The sequence below is a fragment of the Apteryx mantelli genome, chromosome 4, assembly GCF_036417845.1.
Source record: "Apteryx mantelli isolate bAptMan1 chromosome 4, bAptMan1.hap1, whole genome shotgun sequence".
In the NCBI taxonomy this organism is placed as follows: Eukaryota; Metazoa; Chordata; class Aves; order Apterygiformes; family Apterygidae; genus Apteryx; species Apteryx mantelli.
In genome coordinates, this window is record NC_089981.1 from 20,641,338 (window position 1) to 20,660,747 (window position 19,410).

A 19,410-nucleotide genomic window follows, 5' to 3' on the forward strand; every position below is an offset into this window, starting at 1 on the left:
CAGATTTCCTGTAAGACACGAGATGAAACGGAAACAATAATCCTTCTTTCCTGCTTCGCACTGTTTATTCAGACCGGAACAGGGACTGTTTCATTTTATACCATGCCTAACAGAGTGGGGTCCTAGCTGGAGTTTTCCAGTGCTAAACTAACATACTTCAAATAATAATAATAATAAATACAGGAAGCTGCACAGCTAGCAGAACTCAAAGTCTAGCTTCCTTTGGCTCCCTCCTGTGTGGCTTCTCTTGTGTCTGCTACTCCGGCTGAATTCACATGACGACCTTCCCCCGGGTGAAGGAATCAACTCAGGTCTCTGCTTTGTGATCTGCTTTTATGGAGTTGAAGATCTCCAAGATTTCCACACCTTGACAGATTTGCTTCGGGTTAGCTAATGAGTTTCAAGAGTTACTGAGGGAACTGAGAGGAGACAGTCTGGTATATGCAGCAGCATCGAGCAGCTTTACTTTTTAGACTAAAAGCAGAGGCTTGCCTAGAAAGTGCCAGCATTTGAGGACACAACCCATAAATCCTTCCTATAAGCTGAAGTCAGCTTGGCTTTTTGCACTTTACGCTCCAAGATGCAACTGTCTGAAAGACAGAGCTGGTGGCTGGTGTTGTGTCTGACCTGCACTTGGGTCGCAGACCTGTCGATGCCTTGAGCAATAATTTTGTTGAATACAGCAAGTCTCTCGGACCATAATTTAATGGTAGACCAGGTCAAGACATAAATCTGTTAACACGATTGATTCAGATTCTCTCTGTTCTGTTTTATTTTAAACATATGTAACTTAAAAAGGGGCACAGAGTGACACAGCGTCTAAACATCACCAGAGCTTCTGGTCCGAAACGGATTACTCCACAAGAGATGGGAGCTGACCTAACAACTGACTTGCCTGTACAGTTGTTAACTGTGCCAAGGTTGAAAGCCAGAAGATCTGACTTCTACCCACACTCTCTCTCAATCTTACAAAGACCAGTTCTTCGTGAAACCAGGATTTTAAAAATATGGAAGGAAAACAAACTGAAAATACACAACAAGACTATTGCGCTCTTTAAAGAACAATGGCAACAGCAAAGATAAACAGCTTGGTGAAAGCCATACCCAGAGGAACTAAGGAGCAAAACTTTTTTTTTTTGATGGAGACAGAGGACATCATGATCACATTTAAGGGCAGGAGAGAGGCAAACTAGTGACAGCTTTTCACTGCGTAAGCATGAACTCAAAACTGAAGGAGAGAACAGTGCAACTCCTCAAACAGGACTAGGAGGAGATCCAGGAGATCTGCAGGCAGATGGATCCTACCAGTGAAGACCTCTGCTACCATCTCCAAGATGCAGCACCAGTACAGGCTTCTGGCATCAGCCATCATGAGAAAGCAGCAGACTGAGCTGAAGGACTGTCACAGTAACACAGCACAGGTGCCTTTGGGATGGGAAACCTTCTGCCACGCCAGAGTGAAGTGTTTGCTAGGAGATTCACCTCTGGACAGATGCTGTAAATGTCTTCAGAGCTCTTCACCTGAGGGAAATCTACTTTATTTCACTGAGGGGCCAAAACTGATGTCAGCTGAGCGTCAGGCCCATTCATCCATGATCATACAGTTGGAATTTCTACTGCGTTCTGCCCTTAGCCTGATAGTCTTGGGGAAACAAATCTCTAGCCTCTGTTTGAGGGGCTGGACAGCCCCATGTGCCTCACTAGCATGTAGTTATCCCAACTGCTGCTGCCTTGGGACCACGGCAAAAACTTGGTGAGCGTTTTCATCCATCTACTGCTTCTGATCTTATAAGTCAGTGTTGCTGCAGCTGGAGCTCTGGGCCCGAGATATGACCACATGCACAGCCAGAAGCCTAAGGAGAGGAAGGGCATCCATCCCTCTCTTCTCTGTTTATTCATAATTTGGAACAAATTACTGGCACAAGCACAGAGCGGGGTGGAAAATCTCAAACCAGTGCCACCGCTCAGAAGCACAGTCGAGATGAATCCTGCTGGCTGAGGAGACTGCTAAGACCAGGACATCATGCAGCTGCGTTGCAGTTTCTCAACGCTGGAATGAGAACCCAGAAATTAGAAGGACCAAATTGCAAACTTCTTGTTGGTAACTGGATGCATACTCCAAACAGTACCTTGCACATCAGGCAAGAAGCTCCTCTCCACTGGGAGTAGTTTTGTTATTGGATGCCAAATTATTAAACCTAATTCCCTTCTGCTGTGAGCAGGCACGGATTTACCAGGAGCTAAGCTGGCTCTGGCTCCCAACTAGCCCCCAGCTGCCTCTCCTCCCACCAGGGTAGTAACAACGTGGTCTGTTCAGCACAGATTTCAGCCCCTATGAAGAAGAAGAATGAAGAAGAAAAACATCCCAGCCTTGGCCAGCCATTTGGCTTCTGTGTGTAGGCAAGATACTTATTCCCAACTTATGGATGGAAAAACCTAGGCACGGAGACACAGCCTGCAAACTTGCAGTAAATAAACAGCAAGAGACAGGAAGGGTAGGGGGTACCAGAAAGGCTCTTCTGCCGTTCACCAACCTAGACAGCTCTTCTAGACAGTGGAGGAGCGTGCATATTGCCTGCCGACATCTGCAAAACGACAAGCAGCTGTGCGTCAGGCAACAGCAATATCGGACTTCTCTTTAACATGATACGGTGCCTTAACGTTATTTGCACCATCTCTTAGCCACTTGCTGGGAGCCGCTGCCTCCCTCAGATGTTTCATTTACCGTGTGCAAAATTCAAGTGAGATTATAGATATGTATCTTGCTAATGATTTTTTGGAAGCAGGAGAGAGGGCTTATGAAGTCAGCCCTCTTTCTCTGCTCATGCTGACTGACAGTTCAGTAATTCCAGACATAAAGCTCGATAAACAAACATGCACACGTCTGTATTTTAAACCACTGAGAGACTCCTCGGCTGGTGTATCCCCCTTGAAGCGCAGGCAATTTGCACACAGATCTTTGCCACAAGCTAATTGTTCTTAATGCATGCGTTGTACGTATTGCAAAATATTATAATCACGGTGGTGTGTGCGATAACAAGCACTGCAGCAATTCAGTGGACCAGCTCCCACATTAATATGATAAATAAATGTGGAACCACAGAGGAAGAATTTAATAAAGGGAAGAGAAGACTTGGATTAAACAGAGCACGAGGCTGTATTCACTCCACAGAGCCTGCCCTCAGCAAAGGGGAGGTAAACCAGGCCAAACCCCTAGGCAGGCGGAAGAAAAACATCATTAGAAAATGGATGATTTTTTTTTTTAAATCAAAGGTTTTAAAATCTGCATATAAACACTGGCCAATGCAACCAGAATTTCTCTGTTTTGTTCACTCTCTGCTTATCATTTTACTAACTTGAACGGATGTGGATCTGTTTTATTTTTATTTTTAAGCAACTTTTCCAACTGCTTTAAAAATTTCAGGGCATAACAGTGAGAAAACCAAGAATTTGGTTCACAGCACACAAACACAGAGCTGAGAAGCAGAGTCAAAAAACTGTATCTCTGCTAATGACCTGTCTCTCAGGAAAGAGATCTATTAAAATAAACACATTTTGAATAACCCAGTCGTAGTTCATAGCATAAGCACTCCTCACTCAGGGGAAAAACCTAACAAAAGCAAACGCTGCCAGCTCAACGCGTGGAGTTGTTCAGAGCCGGGGCACGTTTCAGATGACTGAGGGAAGGATGCTGATAAGCACGCTGAAGGCCACAAGCGATCCCCCAGCAGCGCAAGCCAGGAGAGCATCCTTCCACCTCACGGTGTTTATCTCGCCAGCCCCTACGCCTTGGGCAAAGCCCTTTGCAGCGAGTGGAAAGGTCCCCACGTCATTACAAAGGCTTTTGAGCAGGGCTGTTTCCACGCTGCCACAGAGCTACCTTTGATGTCTCCAGTGTGACAGCTCTTCCTTCTGGAAGCCTGATTTGGCATGACGGTCTGCCCGCTCTTCCTGCCTCGTTGCGCTCGCTCTTCTTGTCTGCCTTGGGCTTTCGATCCTCTCTGTTGTGGGCATGCAAATCCTAATACGTGTGGCACAAGGACAAATGGCAATCCCCAAAAAGGTTGGGCACCCAGCTGCTCGATTGTGCCCCTGATCCACCTTAGAGGACCCATGCAAAACAGGCACGGCCCTGTTTCAAAAGTAGACAGCTCCCTGTCACGTTGCAAGCAAGTAATCCCACCGCAAACAAGGCCAGGATGTGGTAGAGCATCACCTGCAGTTCTTGGGGTTTGCTTCAGTGACTCCACCAAGGTAACTCACCTGAGCTTGCTCCTACAAAACTCAAAGCAACGTGCAGCCTCCTGCAGGCCACGTCTCTGCTCCCGTCTGGTCGAGAGTGTCACGTCAGCCTTGTGGCGGAGTCAGCAAGACGCGCGTGCCTTGGGCAATTCGCGGAGTTCGCTCGGCAGCTCCAGCACGGGGCTGAAGGCTGCCAGCCAGGTTGCTCGTCCTGGCTGCAAACTCAAAGCTCTCACGAGCCCTTGAGCAGTTGCCCAGCGGGCACCCACCAGCCCAAGAGGCCACTTCCCAGCTCCGCGCCAACCACACGCGCTTTCCCACTATGGGATTTGGCCAGCAGCAGGTAACACGACCGACTGTCACGTCACCATGTGATAAGGAAAGCCTGCTCAGACGGAGCCGCATTAAACTTTAAGCAGCCACTATCAGAAAAACAGCTCTGGTGTAATTCTGGCTGCGTGATTAAACCCAACCCATGGAGGATACAGCCGAATAACCCACGTTAATAAAATGTCGTGAAACCTGAGGAGTTTATAAGCCTTTGGCTTCATAAATAATGGGAGAAGCAGGACCGCGAACCGCTCCTTACTTGTGCGAGACGATGGTGGGGGGAAGCTGCTTGTGGTCCCCAGCCAGGATGCACTTGGGCGCTTTCAGCAGAGGTATCCAGCAGCTGGCTTCGAGGGCCTGAGCGCACTCATCTATCACCACCAGATCAAAGTGATTTTCGGGAAGCAGCTTCAGTGGGCCATCGGAGGAAGCGCCTAATTCAAAGAGAAGGTACCCAGCTTAGCACCGAAGAGCAAGCGACCCATTTTTGACACAAATCACGCACACTTTAATTGTGATTGCGGGAGGGCAGTAGAACAAGGTTTCTCGGCAGGGATTTGCCAGTTCGGTTCTCTAGTCCATGCCAAATATATATACATTTATATGTATATGCCAGAATTGTTTTTGCCAATTTCTGTTTGTCCTTTTTCGCCCCGGCATCTGGGCCCAAAGGCTTCCAAGTATCTTTGAAAACAACAGTGAAACACATGATAAACAGAACAATATGCTTGACTAATTCGCAGAGCGGGAGCAGAGCAAAATGAACGCCCACTTCCCTTCTGCCCTCAAATGCAAACAAAACTTCCCAGCAACCAAAACCGAGGGGACGACAGGCCTGAGAGTCGCCTTGCCCGAGGTACTGAGAGACCCCAAGGGAGAAAGATCAATCTCTGACAGCAGAGACCCTGATTCCCCAGCCCTGTTGTCCCCGTCTGCACTGCCGTGTCCTTCCTTGGGAGAGCGCGAGAAGGGAAAGCACAGCAGACTGTAATCGGACAGTAAGGGCACGGGCTATTTTTTTACATCGGACGCATCCGTTTGCAATGTTGGTCTCCCAAGCCCTCACAAAGGTCCTGCTATAATCCAGCCACAAAAAGATATCGATCCCTGTATTGATCAGAACTGTACATTTCAGAGGCATCAAAAATATTGCTGTAATTAGTAAGAAAAAGGAGGCCAGAAGTGATTAAGAAGCCAGCGTGCCAGACCAGGAGACTGCTGCTTACGGCTTTTCAAAAGCTCCTCTGCTTTTGCAGCGTGGCTCTGAAAGCAGCTCTGATTAGGGATGATTTTGCTTTGCTGCTGTAAACCCGGCTGCCTGTACAGCTTTGCACCAGGTCAGATGTTACAATTTGTCAGCTGAGACACTTTCTCCTTTAAATTTTTTTTCCCAGCCTGATATGAATCTTCTCTGGTAACAAGGGGCACAGAGTTTGAGCTTGGCTTTTGCAATTTTGCCATGTTGCAGGTGGAAGGAAAAGGCTTTAATAAAAAGGGTCTCTCTATCTAAAAGAAGACTGTAGCAAGGTGGCGTACAGCTGTGCGGAAGCGTTTGTTCCCTTCTAGCCCTACGGACTTGAGTTTATCGAACTCCCAGTAACTAAAGGTCACTCGTATCCCTGTGTGTTGCCATGATTAAATTCTCTCTCTGCTGAACCTAGCAACAGAGCGGTTTGGCTTGCATAAATAAGTCCCATCGAACGAGGTAGCTTCAGACAAATACCAAGATTGCTATAACTGCGGAAAACACAAAATCCAAACCCTTTATTTATCTGTTTGCTCGCTACCTTTTGCTGAAGCAGAATTGCACAGACTTCCAAACTGGCTGGCAAGCCCCAGAGCCCCAGGAGAGAATTTTGTCTGACCAATGCAAAATATGAGTGTTATAAAAAAAAGAAAATCAATCCCCTCCCTGTTTTTCAGGCAAAGTTACAGAAGCAAGAGACTAATTCCCAGCAAATAACACAGCAGAAGGATTTCTCTTTCATTTAGCTTTCATGTTAGTGACTTGTGAATGCCCCATGATGCTCTTTTTCCATAACCTAAAATTATTCACATTTTCCTTCAGCAAATAATCCCTGAGCAACCAAATCTGAAGATTATAACCGGGCTCTGGTGTATTGTGCATCTGATCTAGAAAAGCACTTTAGCACGTATTAAACGTTAAACGTTTGTGTTTTCCCTTTGATTGCACTGGCATTACTTTCCTCCCTGTAGATGCAGACATGCCTACAGGCGCCGCCTGACCAATACCCGGACCAGCTCCCTAAATCCCATGTGGTTTATTCCACTTGGGTGACTTATAAAACCAACCAAACACATGCATCCTGGCAAGCGATGTAAAGCCCTGAGATGCAGTGAGATGCATGTAAGAGGTAAAAGAGCCTCTGCTGCTCTAACATATATCACACCGCATGAAAAAGAGGATCCCTCACCTGTATTTGTAGCAAGGACAACGCTGGCATGGGTGAGGGCTGCGGTCATGGCAGTTTCTTCTCGTTCCTTCAGCTCCTTTCTCAGTGCCTTTATCTCACTTAGAAAATGGCTTCTTTCTCCCTTGTCTTGAGCCTTTTTGGTTTTTGCCTGTAAAACAGAAGAATCAAGATAGAACAGACAGTTTCTAGGCCTAGGAATACGTTCAGCAGCTTCTTAGATAACCAAAGCTGCCAGATCCAGCACGGTTTCTCTACGTCCAGCATTATCCATTGGCTTATCCTAATCAGCCTCAGAAAATCTTGGGTTTTCTTCCCTCCCCTGACCAGAAAGCCCCTTCCACCACCGGTGTTGCTTGGAGCATAAAGAATATTTCTGTCTATGCAAAAGATAGATGATGCCGATACGCTCACAGGCTCCGAGTGTGGAGCAGCAAAACGAGAGTACCACCACACATTGGCCCATCGGGAGCTCTCGCAGGAGTAACATCGCCACTCAGGAGCCAGGCAGCTATTTCTCAAACTCAGTCCACGCTTGAAGTGTATCTGTAACATCAAACCATCACTGCCAGTTGCTAGCACTTCGCCAGCTACAGGCTGGCAGCTACGAGGTGCCGGCCAAGTCACCTCGAGAAAACGCTGAGCGCTCTCAAATGGCAAAAGCGCTGGAGCGCTGGAACCAGATTATTTCCTTGGAGGTAAAGCTGATGACGTGAGAAACCTGAAAAGGCTGTGGACAAGGGCTTCCAGGAGCAGCTGGACTGATGAAGTGTGATGGTTCCTATAATGAGCTTCTGCATGGATGGACTCTCTGGTGTCTAATAACAGGGATCAGCTCGGGCTGCAGCCTTTCCCCTTGGAAAAACACTGATTTGTGCCTCTCTCCTCTACCTAGCCACCTGTTTTGATTAAGTTTGTAGGAATTTAATGACTCTGAGGCATCTACATGTCTGTTAAGTGTAGTTAAAATTGGCAGATGGGTTCAGAGGTTACAAGGGAGGGATCGCAGACAGAGAGGCAGGTAATGTGATCCCACATGCATCTTTTCCTTTTGAATAGAGACTAAATGTGCCTGTGGCTAAACCTTGACAGTATGAAAAGCTTGATCTAAAGGGGAAGAGTGGACATCAACCCTGATTTTCATTACAGGTACAATACTGCTAGCTGACCTAAAGGCACAGAGCAGCCTAACGTCAACAACTTCTCCCCTAAAAATGCAGGAAGACCAGAAATCAAGATTGCTGGTGTCAGTTGGGCCAAGTTTAATATTTGTTCTGCAAAAAGATCCAGTTAGACGATTAACAACAGCAACTGTTCTCTGACGTTTGCTGGTAGCATTAAGACCCAAACATCCGGCTGAATCTCAGCTCTGAAAGCAGCTGAGGAACCCAGTAAAAGGGATCCCAGGCTGGAGGTAAAAATGGCATGGCAGGATGGGCCCCAAGGAAGGTGCTCAGCCCAGTGAGCTCAAATCCCAGCTGCTGCTTGTCAGCACAAGGTGCCAGCAGGCTCTAATTGCCCTGCCCTGCCTCGTTTGGGCCCCCACCCAGGCACCCTTTGCCTATAGGTCCAGGAGCAGCATTTAAGGTCAGATCTTGCTCCTCACCTGAGCTATAGGGGTTGTGTGCTGAGTCTGACCTGGTTGATTTGCCTTCCTGGCTTTATGGCAGCCCTGCCTTATTGCTCTGGACTTGCCTGGTGATCTGGACTGCTGGCTGACCCTGGTTACTGTCACTGGACCTGCTCTGCCCTTGCACAGGTACTGTGGGACTGCGCCCTTGGCAGTAAGGGTATTGCCCTGCTGTCACCCTGGCTTGCTGCTCTTATGTTCTTGCCTGTAAAATATGAGCAGGTGAATGTCCCCATCCAAGGTCATCCCTCAAATGGGTGGACTAGCACAGTGTGAACAGTATCTATGAGCTGATGTCATGGAAAGCTCACAGCCTAAATAAGTGAGGGAAGGAGACAAAAAGGGTTGAAAAACCATGCAATGAGAGCACAGGCTTTCATACATGTTGCTACTTCTCCTGGGGTTGGGGCTGGTGGTGGAGGAAAGAAGAAAGGAATGGTTTGAGTAAAGGGGCAGGTAGGGGATGCACTGGAGAGGAGAAACTAAGGCAGGAGAGGACACAAGTCTGGCACTGCCTGTCCCCACAGCATCTCCTCTGCTTTCCTAGTTGTACTTTGCCTCCCCAGGCTGAGCCTGGAACAGCAGACAACAGCCAGAGAGCTCCCTCAGCATCATGGAGAGGCCCTGCAAAGCTGCTGGGCCTGGCTGCCCCTTCCCTTTCCCCTTCCTGATGGGACAACCTGGGAGGCCAAAACCAGAGAAAGCTCCTGCAGCCCCACAGGGGTAAGAGATGGGTCAGGACCTCAGAGCTGAGCTCTCCAGAGAGAAGAAGAGGTGGTAGTGAGTCAGGAGCACCTTCTGTGGAAGACCTGGTCCATGCGCAGCTCAAAGCATCACTGTGCAAGCTGAATTGCAGGAGTTATGATAGCTTGTGGGCCTTTTCATTTGGTATTTGAGTGGAACAAACCTTGGTGGCCAGTCCCAGTTTCCCATCACCATGTGCTCCATCCTGCTCAGGAGGAAGCAGGTGGAAGCCTTAGTACTGAAGGCTCTGCTTTCTCCTTAGTTTCCTTTCTATTATGGAGAATGGGCACAGCAGCAGCAGGGAAAAAATCTCCTCCCACCTTTCAAAGTGTCTCCCATGGAGAAGGGGGGGAAAAAAAATCAATAGCTAGTGAGAGCTGCAAAATGAATTAAGAAATAACAGAAACTCAGCTTTCAGCTGTGAATATAATCAGGTTTCCAGCCCAGCAGAGAGGTACATGTCCTTCATAAATCTGCCTCTCAGCTGTGAGTACAACCCTACCAGCCCTCAGATGCCTTCTCCTTCTCTTATATCGATGTGCAGAAATCTGCACGAACTTGTCTGTCAAGCGACTTCCCCAACTGCTCAAACTGCAAATATGCTTGATGACAGCAGCAGAAACAGCACATGATGTATAGCCACCTCTGCGGAAACTTAAGTAAGCTGCTGCCATAGCAGTGGCTGCAGATGAGTGTTTATGGAGTCGGAAGCCATGTTCAGTCGGCATCATCTAAAAAGTAAAAGTGCACTGCCTTTCTGAAGGGCAGATATATACTTGGGCAAATATGACGCAGCATGTGTGCAGGTGTATGAAGATGCTCTCCTGCACCTCTGGTGAGATGCAGGATCTCTCAAGCTGGATACATCTGCAGAGCTGCTTCTGAACAATGCTGCCTCCAGAAGGGGAAGCAGGGGGGAAAAAATCCAATTGGCATCAAAGCTATTATCTCAAGTAAAAGAGCTACTTCTTAAATTAAGTTTAAGGCAATTAGGTGGTGAAAGAAGAAATTAAGGATGTGGTTTTTATAGTGTACTCTGCTTTCTACTTGAGGTGGCTGAGAGTGGGAGGGAGTGTCAGGACAGCCAGACACCTAATTAGGAAGTGAATCAATGATGTGACCGCTTCTCCTCTCCTCTGGTGAAGAGGATGGCGTGAACAATGCCAGACGGACAATGTGGAGAGCAGGGCACTGCAGCATCTCCCCACAAAGAAGCAGTAATGATGGGGTTTTGCCATTTCAATGTGGAATGTGACTAGGAGCATTTATTTTTTTGCCCTCTGCTCCCTCTACAGCAGATGGAGGTGAGCGCTGCCAGCAGGGGATGAGGAAGCTCAGGCACCTCTCCCAGCAGAGGTGCAGCCTCTGAAATACCTTTCCTTTTGGGGCAATCCAGACCACCTGGTGATAGCTGGTACCTTTTTAGGGCACCTAAGAAATGCCAGAACTAATTCTCATTTATAGACAAGGCAGCCTGCCTGGCTAGCAGATTGAGTACCGCTAATCTGGAGGGTTGGCATGCAGGTAACCCCTGCCAGGGACGGTACAGGGACACGTACAAAGGCCTGGTCGATCTCCTTCCTGATATCCGCCACTATCTGAGCGCTGTCGCCACGGGCCAGGACTGCGTCCAAGGCGTACTGTTGGATGGGCTCCAGGAGGCGAGCCGGGTGCCCGAGGCGCAGGATGTGGGCTTTGTAGCCGGCCAGCCTTTCCACCAGATTATCCACCGCGACGTTGGAAGGGGCACAACACAGGACCTGGGAGGGGAGAAACCAAGGGCTTGTTACTGCCAAGTTCAGGGAAGCACGGGAGCGCCAGTGTCCAAGTAGCAGCATGCTTGGCAGGGCAGAGAGGAGGAGATCGGCATATACGATTACTAGGAGTGAGCCACAGACATCTCCACAGCCTCCAGACACCAAAGGCAATGCTCGCTTTGCTTTGCAGCATTAGTGCAGGGTCTTCAGTAGTGAGTGGAGCTGAATTTCAAAGCTTTTATTTGCACCTGATTTCAGCTGGCAGGGAAAACTCCCCAGCTCTTGCAAGCCAGGCCAGAAGCTGCAGTGCAACATAGCTGGTACTGGATCCGCTACAGCAAAGCCCAATGAGTTTGCAAAATAAACCAATGGGGCTGCTGTCGCTTCAGTCCTGCCACTGATACTCACTTTCAGGCCTTGCTGTACAGCTTGCAAGATGATCTCTACTATCGTTGTGGTCTTCCCGGTGCCGGGTGGTCCATGGATGATGGCGAGCTCTCTCTGTGCCAGGGAGAAGGAGATGGCCTCCTTCTGCGATGCATCTAGCGAGTCATTGTAGAGCTTCAAAGGCTCTGGGGAAACAGCAGGAGATTGGTTTAAGCCTCCACCCTAACTTGGGTGCTTGCTGAGAAGCACAAATCTAGAAATATGAATGAGATGTTCTCAGTAGCTGGCCCAAAGCAATTTGAGAATAACACTTTCGGGGAGCAAGGCACACCGCGTACTACCTAGGTGACAAAAAGAGCACAGACTGGCGAAAGTAAGGCTCGCTCTGCTTTCAGAACAAATGACCCATGCAGGTTACCCATCCTACATCCCTCCTTTCCCCTATCTTTCCTACCCTGCCTATGCTTCAGAAGGAGCAAGCGTTCAGTTTTGATCACAGCTAGTCTGTTTTGACACTCTGCAGCATTTAAGGAGGCATTTACTCATCCTAATACCAAACATTTAGGACTTCCTGGAGAGGGGAGATCCTGTGGGGTTATTTTAAAGTCAAGTCAGAATACTTAATAGTAAACAGTCAATGAAAATAGAGGGAAAAACAGTTGATCTTTCAAATGAATCATTCTTCTTCTGGGTAACAAACCTAACACAGTGCTAGGGAAAAAGCAGCAGAAAAATTACAGTGTCTGTGAGCTGAAAAGAGCAGTCTTGTATCACTCAGCAGTAACTGAAAAGGAAGGGGGGGGGGGAGAGAGACACAAACAACCAGTGTAAATGATGAAAACTAAAATTAGTTTGGGTTTTAATGATCAGAAAGGAAAAAGGGAAAAGAGTATGCAAATTTCATTACAAGATGGTAGGTCTCATTGCAAAAGATAGGATTCTCACAAACCATTTTTTTTAACTTGCAGATTTATCTAATTTGAACCCATATTTATTCTCATCCCACATAATGCTGCTGCTAATCTCCTTGTTCATTATGGCAAGTTAATTACAGCAGAGATGATGACTCATTAAACTGAGTTTTACTGAAAATAATGTTCCCACGAAAGCTTATATAAGAAAAATCTCTGGGCATCATTTGACGTATGCCTACCTTTGCATTAAGGGCTTGATCCCAAGCAGAGAAGCTTCCTCAGGTTTTAGATAGGCTAATTGATGTGCAACTCCTGTGTAACCTCTGGTGCACTGACTTTTGAAGCAATGCAACCAAATGAGATGTCCAGGGGGAAAAAATAAGATAAGAGTTAAAAGGATGTTTGGTGGGGAAGGAAGAAATGGGAAGAAAAGGGTATCTTTTCCTGTTAGCCTGCTTCTTGCTTTATTTATGTATAATTTGAGGTTAGATGGTGTGTCAGTGACTGAGAAGAGCAAGCACCTATGGGCCAGGGAAAAAGAAAAGCTTAAAAACTGAAAGGCATTTCCCACAACGAGGAGCAGCTGGGGCGTAGGAGTCATTGATATTTCCTTGCTCAACGAATGAGCTCAGAAACCAGCTTCTCCGCACGCATGCATACCCTCTTCCCTTCTAATCACACACTGGCAGCAGTCGCAGCGTGGGCAGGCTGGGAAATGTGACTCTCTTCTAGGCTTGGCATGGTAGTGAGGGTGAGGAGGAGGGCAGAGCCTCTCCAGGGATGCTGTGGCTCCTCCAAACTCCTTGTCTCCATGCAGCAGCTGGGCTCTGAGCAGTGCCAGCTGAAGGGATGTGGTTTAGCTGCTCTAGCAGGGCTGGCCAACTGCTCTTTAGGAGCAGCCTGCTTCAGATTTGCACGGATCTTGCCAGAAGACATCCATCAGCCTGGCTCTAGCAGTGTAGCATGAGCTCTGCATGGCCATCTCCAGCTCTGCCCAGGTCCCTGCTGGGGGAAGCAAGGTCCTTTTCTGCATGGTACCAGCAATTCGGGTGGCAGGAGCATGTCTGAGGGCAATGTTCAAGTCCATGAAAGGAGCCTTTGCACCAAACACAGGTGGGAATGCACCTGTGAGAGAATGGTTCCCTCTTGGGAGGATAAGGTCAAGTTCTTCAGAGCTGAGGGTCTCCCACATCTCAATATACCTTCCAAGATATGTTCCTCACCATTTGTGTATGGACACAAAGAGCAAACCAGACCTCCATAATCAGCTCTTCGGCAATATAACCTAACTACAGCCAAACACTGCTAGACAGACTCCAGGCACGTAACTGAGCCTGCAAAGAGGAATTGTCCCTGTTCTCCCTATGAAGTATTTGGCAGTTGAGCTGTCCCGACTGCCTAGTTTTCTCCGCAAATCTCAAGGGCCTCTTCATGGCCCCCTTGATGACAGGAGGTACCATACAGCAGACGGACAAAGGAGTGTTTGGGATTTTGCAGGTGATTTAGCACAAGCCCAGTGCAGGGGACAAGCAGCAGGGGAAGTTTTGCCGTAAATAGGGATTTGCTGGTGCTTCCCCAGGGCGCTCTCTGCTGGGTTGGCTTTTCCTGGGGACACCCCTGCCTTTTCACTGGGCTTTCTTTATTCTTTTTTTTTTAATGATCTTTTTAGAGCAATTAAGCAGAATTAGATTTAAGCAATGCCTTTTGCATTTCATGTGACCATGTGAGTCAGCCAGTGTCTGGACACAGATTAATACCCTCTTGCTTTTTCTTGGCTTGCTGCAGGACTAGTAGGTACCAGCTCTCTCCTTCAGCACATCTGTGCAGGGTTAGGCCTGCAATAGAGAATTCTCCGCAAGAAAAGCAAATACGTGCATCCATCCCGGCTAGCCCTGTTGCGCGCAGCAAGCAGAGCAATGCTGGCCTCTGCTGGCTAGCAAAGCCTCCCGACGTACGGGCGCAGGGATCCCTGCACGCGTGCTGCAAGACAACAGCTATAGTCAGGGAAGGATTTCTTGCAGGGATTTCCACTGTGAAAACCCTAAATGCTTCTGGGCTGTGGGCACAGGTTAAAAAGGAAGAGAGCAAAGGAGAGTGTTTCTTACGGACAGGCTTCCAGATTTTGCTTCCCACCAAGTGTGACAAGACCAGAAACCCTGTCCAGTTTAGAGCTCACCTTTTGGAAAGCCCATTCTCCTGTGCCATACTTCTCTGGAGGCAGCAAGGTAAGGGTTGGAAATGCTTTGTGGTGGGGACCAGTCCCATTCCCATCTGCAGATCGCAAGGGCAGATCCCATCCACCTGCTGGTTACACCATCATGTTTAGACTTTAGACTACTCTGTGGGTTATTCCTCTTGCAGCCTGTCTAGTGTTCTTATGTTATGCCAAGGATATTTATTCTGGGTCGTATTTTTAAGTGTGTTGCAAGGACTTGGGCTCCAACATGCCATGCTATAGGTAATGCCTCAATCTATAAGCAATTAGAGCAGCTCGGGAGGAGAGGTGAACAGCATCGTATGCAGGGCACAGCTTGTGGAAATATGATCCTTCCGGCCATGCAATGGGTGTGGGGCTGTGAGAGTGCCCTGGCACTCTTCATGATCTCCAGGAGGGTTTCAGCCTTGCCCTCTGTGCAGGAGAGATGACCTCCACCACTCCCCATCAGATGGGGAGCCACAAGCCTTCTGAATTGATCCTGAAGTCCCTGGCTGGGACAGTGAGTCAGTGACTGTGGACAGTCACAGTCCAGCCCCCCACACCAAACATTTATCAGGCCTGGCCCTGCTCAGCCCTGAGCCCAAACATATTCCTGGCTAGACCTGGAAGAGCAACCTGAGCATCTCACAGCAGCGATGGTGGGAGAGCCCACATGCTGAGATTTCCTGTTGCCTGTAAAAGTTCATGGGATGAGAAAGCTGCTGCCAACTAATTTCAGGCTTCTCAAGGTCAAAAGCCTGGGATTTTGCTTACTAGTTACTTGCAACCACCTCATAAAAGCCCTCTCCCAAACCAATCATGCTCCAGGACATTGTCCCAGTACAAGCCATGCCTGTACCCATTACACCTGGGAAGGAGCAGGATTTTCGAGACTGTGGAGAGCAGCTGTGTGCAGATTTGCAGCAGCAGCAGATGATGGAAGTCAGTTGGAGTTGAGTAAAAGGGCACTAAATTGCTGTTGTTGCCATTATCCTTCTGTGCATAGTGGTGGTTTCTTTAGCAAGCCAATATTAGACACTGGTCAGGTGCCAGCAGCCAATAACTACTTAAGGCCATGTTTCAGTTGGCTTTATCAGACTCCTTATCCGTCTAATAAGCTGAGAACTGGGTTTAGGCACCCTCCCGGGACACCACAGACTTTAATATGGATCCTCCAGACGTAGCATTTGGCAGCGTGCTCTTGCAAGATGCCCCAGGCAGCTGCAATCCAGTGGTGAGAAAATCAAAACGCAGCCCAGCAGCAAAACCCAAACACAATTATAAGCTACTTAGCAGATAGCAGGCCACAAAAGTCCACCAGGCTAGTGAAACCCTCTCTGGGCATGCCCTGAAGAGACCTCATGTAAATAACCTTTTGAAGAAGATGGAGATGTTTTTCCCTCCTGGCTAAAAGGCTGTGTGTCAGGAAACAGCCGAGTGCAGAAAGCGCCAACAAAGTGGAGGACGGCGTTTGGACTCCGCTAGCTTTGCTGCTGGAACGAGGAACTCCATCGCTCAATGTTACTGGTAAGTGCTCTGCATTTCAAACCCGCACCGAGTGCCACAGCCAGGGTACTTACAGCCTGCTTTCTTAAGGACGTGAAGCTTGTAGACTTGCTGTGTGTCTGTCACCCTGCCAGTGTCTACCCTCCTGCCCCAGTAACGCTTGAACCAATTTCAAGCCATTTTCTGACCTCTGAGAGCCCACGCGAGAGCCCTGAGATTCCCAAACTTGCAAAATTAGGCTTCACTGATTCTGCTGCTCCCCATACCACTTGCTGGGGCCTGTTTTGCCCTCTGTCACCTGAACAACACCCTTGAATATCTAGGCATGGAGTTGGGTGCTTACGATCCCTGCTGGCCCTCTTGCTCCTCAATCTCCTTGTAATTTGGCTCTTCCCAATGATTTACCCAAGAAGCAGTGACAAAGGCTCCCCCTCCAGACACAGATCTCATCTATTCTGAGCCTTTCTCTTGATCTCTCCTCCTGCATGAGCATCAGTGCAAGCTTTTTCTTTGTATGGGTGTTTATAGGGGGTCACTCCTGCTCCTGGTTTTCTAGGCACTCAGTTGAAGTGGAGCTTACACTGCAGCCTGGAGTGGCATTAATAGAGGTCTCCTTTGTATAGACATCTAGTCCTATGAAAATGCACAGGAACTTATTAATTCTGAGACTGATCCAGCCAAGCTGCTGAGTGCCCTCGCCTCCAACTCGGTGGAAGCAGGCAGCTTGCTCAAGGCACCTTGCAGGACCTGTGTAAAGTTAAACTCATTATTATTTAATTCCTGGCTAGCATAACCTCCTCTTGGTTGGCGAGAAACAAGCTATATAGCGAGAAGGTAAATGGAAGGGCTTTTCACCCTGCCAGCGCATTTTGCTGTTTTCAGATGATATGCTGTCCTATCATATTGCAATTCCTCTCTCTAATGTGGCTGAATGTTTCTATCTATCAATATCCTCAGCGCTGGGGAGAGGTAAAATTCATCTCCGCTTAGTTTGGCACGTCTGGGAAATTCTGTGAAAAGGAATTTTTCTTCATTAGAGAGGCAGTTCTGCCACTATGGGGAAAAGGCAGAGCTGAAGCTGCTAAGAAAGACGGTTCATTAAAATTTAATTCTTTTATCTAATATTAAAAACCTGAGTACACCGAAGTCCCTGGTAGCCAAAAGGCTAAGAGGTTTGACTCAGCTTAAGCTCAGTGCTTAGAACTACGGAGGTATGACTCACACTAACATTAATTCTTCATCCTTGGTATATTATATCAAAAATCTAGCCTGAAGGTATTCTGAAAGGGAATGGGATACTGTACATGAAAAAGGGGAATAGTTATATGCATCGAACCACTGGGGACAACCAAATGCAGTAACCAAGATAACAGTAAAGCTGCAACAGCAAGCACAGGATGCTGGGACAGGGAGGAAAGCAAGCAAGGGGACCAAGGATCAACAGCGTGACCCTCCAGGTGAGCACGCAAAGGCTTTTGACTGCACCTCAGGAGAGACCTGCCTTCTCCTTCTGGCTTAGCCTACCTGCCTGATCCCGTTAAGCAACTTAATCCACCCTCTGCCCAGATAATATTTCCCTTCTTTCCAGAGATGCTGCAGCGAGAGCATTCATTAGCAATTGCCAAGCGGTTGGATATTCTGCTGATCAGAAGCTTTAAGCAGGCAGAGGCTTTGGTTTCCCCATGGTTCCTCTGAAGGAATAAGCTGTGTAATTTCTTCTTTCATTTTCCAAAGACTTGCATCAAGGAAGATCAGAGTAAAATACTTCTATGCATTTTTGGGGATAGCTGTTGGCAAAGCTAATCTGAGAGGTTTTAAGTATTTGGTGATAAAACTAAGACAGCCTGCACAACTCCAACTTGACTGAACATAATTAGAAAGCTGTAAAAAAAGTACACATGAGTTCTCATGCTGTTTCAAATTCCCATGAAGGCTGAGTTAATGGATTTTCAGTACCGTAGAAGCAGCCCTGACAGTTTCTGATCCCTGAAGTTTATGGATGGCAGGGGGCAGGAAGCCAAATAATAAATGCCCCATAAATTTAATCAGGTTTCAGACTTGGGAATGTGTGCAAACAACTTGCACCATCACAAATACTGCATGCTTCATGTCAGATTTCAGCTTTACCTGGCACACAGAGAAAAGGGGGAGCATTAGCCACCTGAACAGCTGAGATATTTCTCTCCCTACTTCCAGTGATGATCAGGGCTTTTACACCAGTAGGCATGTCTAACCACTCACAAACCAGTATGAAAAGCAGGTGTTCAGTGCTGCCAGCTACAATACCGCTTATTACTTGCATACAGTACTCGGGTCTTCCCCAGAGCAAAGCGAGCAGCCTGTTTGGTGTGGATGAGAAGAACTGCACAAAGATCAACCAGAGGAATCTGCATTCTTGTGGGCAGTTTCAAAGATCAGGTCATGAACTGAGAGGCCAAAAGCACCTTTCTCAGCTGCTCAGCCCCAGAGAGGGGACTTGCAGGTCTGGAAGAGGAGTAGTAGCATCGCAGCATCCCTTAAGGCTCTTTGCCTCTGTCACATTTAGATGTGGCTTTGGAAGAGGTGAGTATCCTCATAACGGAGCATGGAGCCCTTTTCCTGCGGGTAGGGAACTTCAGGCTTTGCTGATTGTTCTGGAGATTGAAGTTTTCCCCCTTCCTCAGGATAAGTTTCCAGGATCTCTGCTCAGAACCTGCACGAGGGCAATAATGTCTTTGCTCTCACTGATACATCCAAAAGAGCTCTCCACCTGCATAGCTCACAGCCTCGCGAGCTAAGGCAGACCAAAAGCAGCAGCAGCAGCCTCAGTGCGTATGCTGGGCTATGAAGGTCCAGGGCTTACAGAGCAGACATGTCACGTGTTTGGCAAGTCACAGGGTAGTAATAATCAGCAAGATGGACAGACACACAAGTGGACTGATGGAAGGAGAGCTCACAAATCTGAGCTCTGACCCTGAGGGTCCAGAAAATCTCTCTAGAAAGAGACCAGAAAGCACCTGCCACCAGCCTGCTATCAATGCTCAGAAAAAAACATCCTTACTTGTTTCACTGAACGCGCTTGGATCAGAAGAAAAGAAGAGGACGTCGATCAGATCAGAGGCTGGACCACCACGATACTGACTTAGTGCATTTAAAGCCCTGCCAAAGAAGAAAATAGCATGGTTATATGCACAATATGAATTCCTTCAGAGATTCCCAAGTACATTAAGGGCTAGGACACCGTATCCCAATGACAGAGGACTGTGGGCACAGATTCGGTTCTTCTGAAGCT

The 19,410-nt window shown here is 47.9% G+C and overlaps 1 protein-coding gene across 1 annotated transcript in view; it reads right to left on the reverse strand.

Moving 5' to 3' along the window:
• Positions 1-19,410, reverse strand: part of IGHMBP2 (immunoglobulin mu DNA binding protein 2) — a 40,746-nt gene that overhangs the window by 16,970 nt on the left and 4,366 nt on the right. Inside the window, exons 4-8 of the mRNA XM_067295920.1 lie at positions 19,180-19,277; positions 11,544-11,707; positions 10,938-11,138; positions 7,008-7,155; positions 4,832-5,006 (exon numbers count right to left, since the gene is read on the reverse strand). Coding sequence (XP_067152021.1) covers positions 4,832-5,006; positions 7,008-7,155; positions 10,938-11,138; positions 11,544-11,707; positions 19,180-19,277 — 786 coding nt within the window. The remainder of the gene's footprint in view (positions 1-4,831; positions 5,007-7,007; positions 7,156-10,937; positions 11,139-11,543; positions 11,708-19,179; positions 19,278-19,410) is intronic.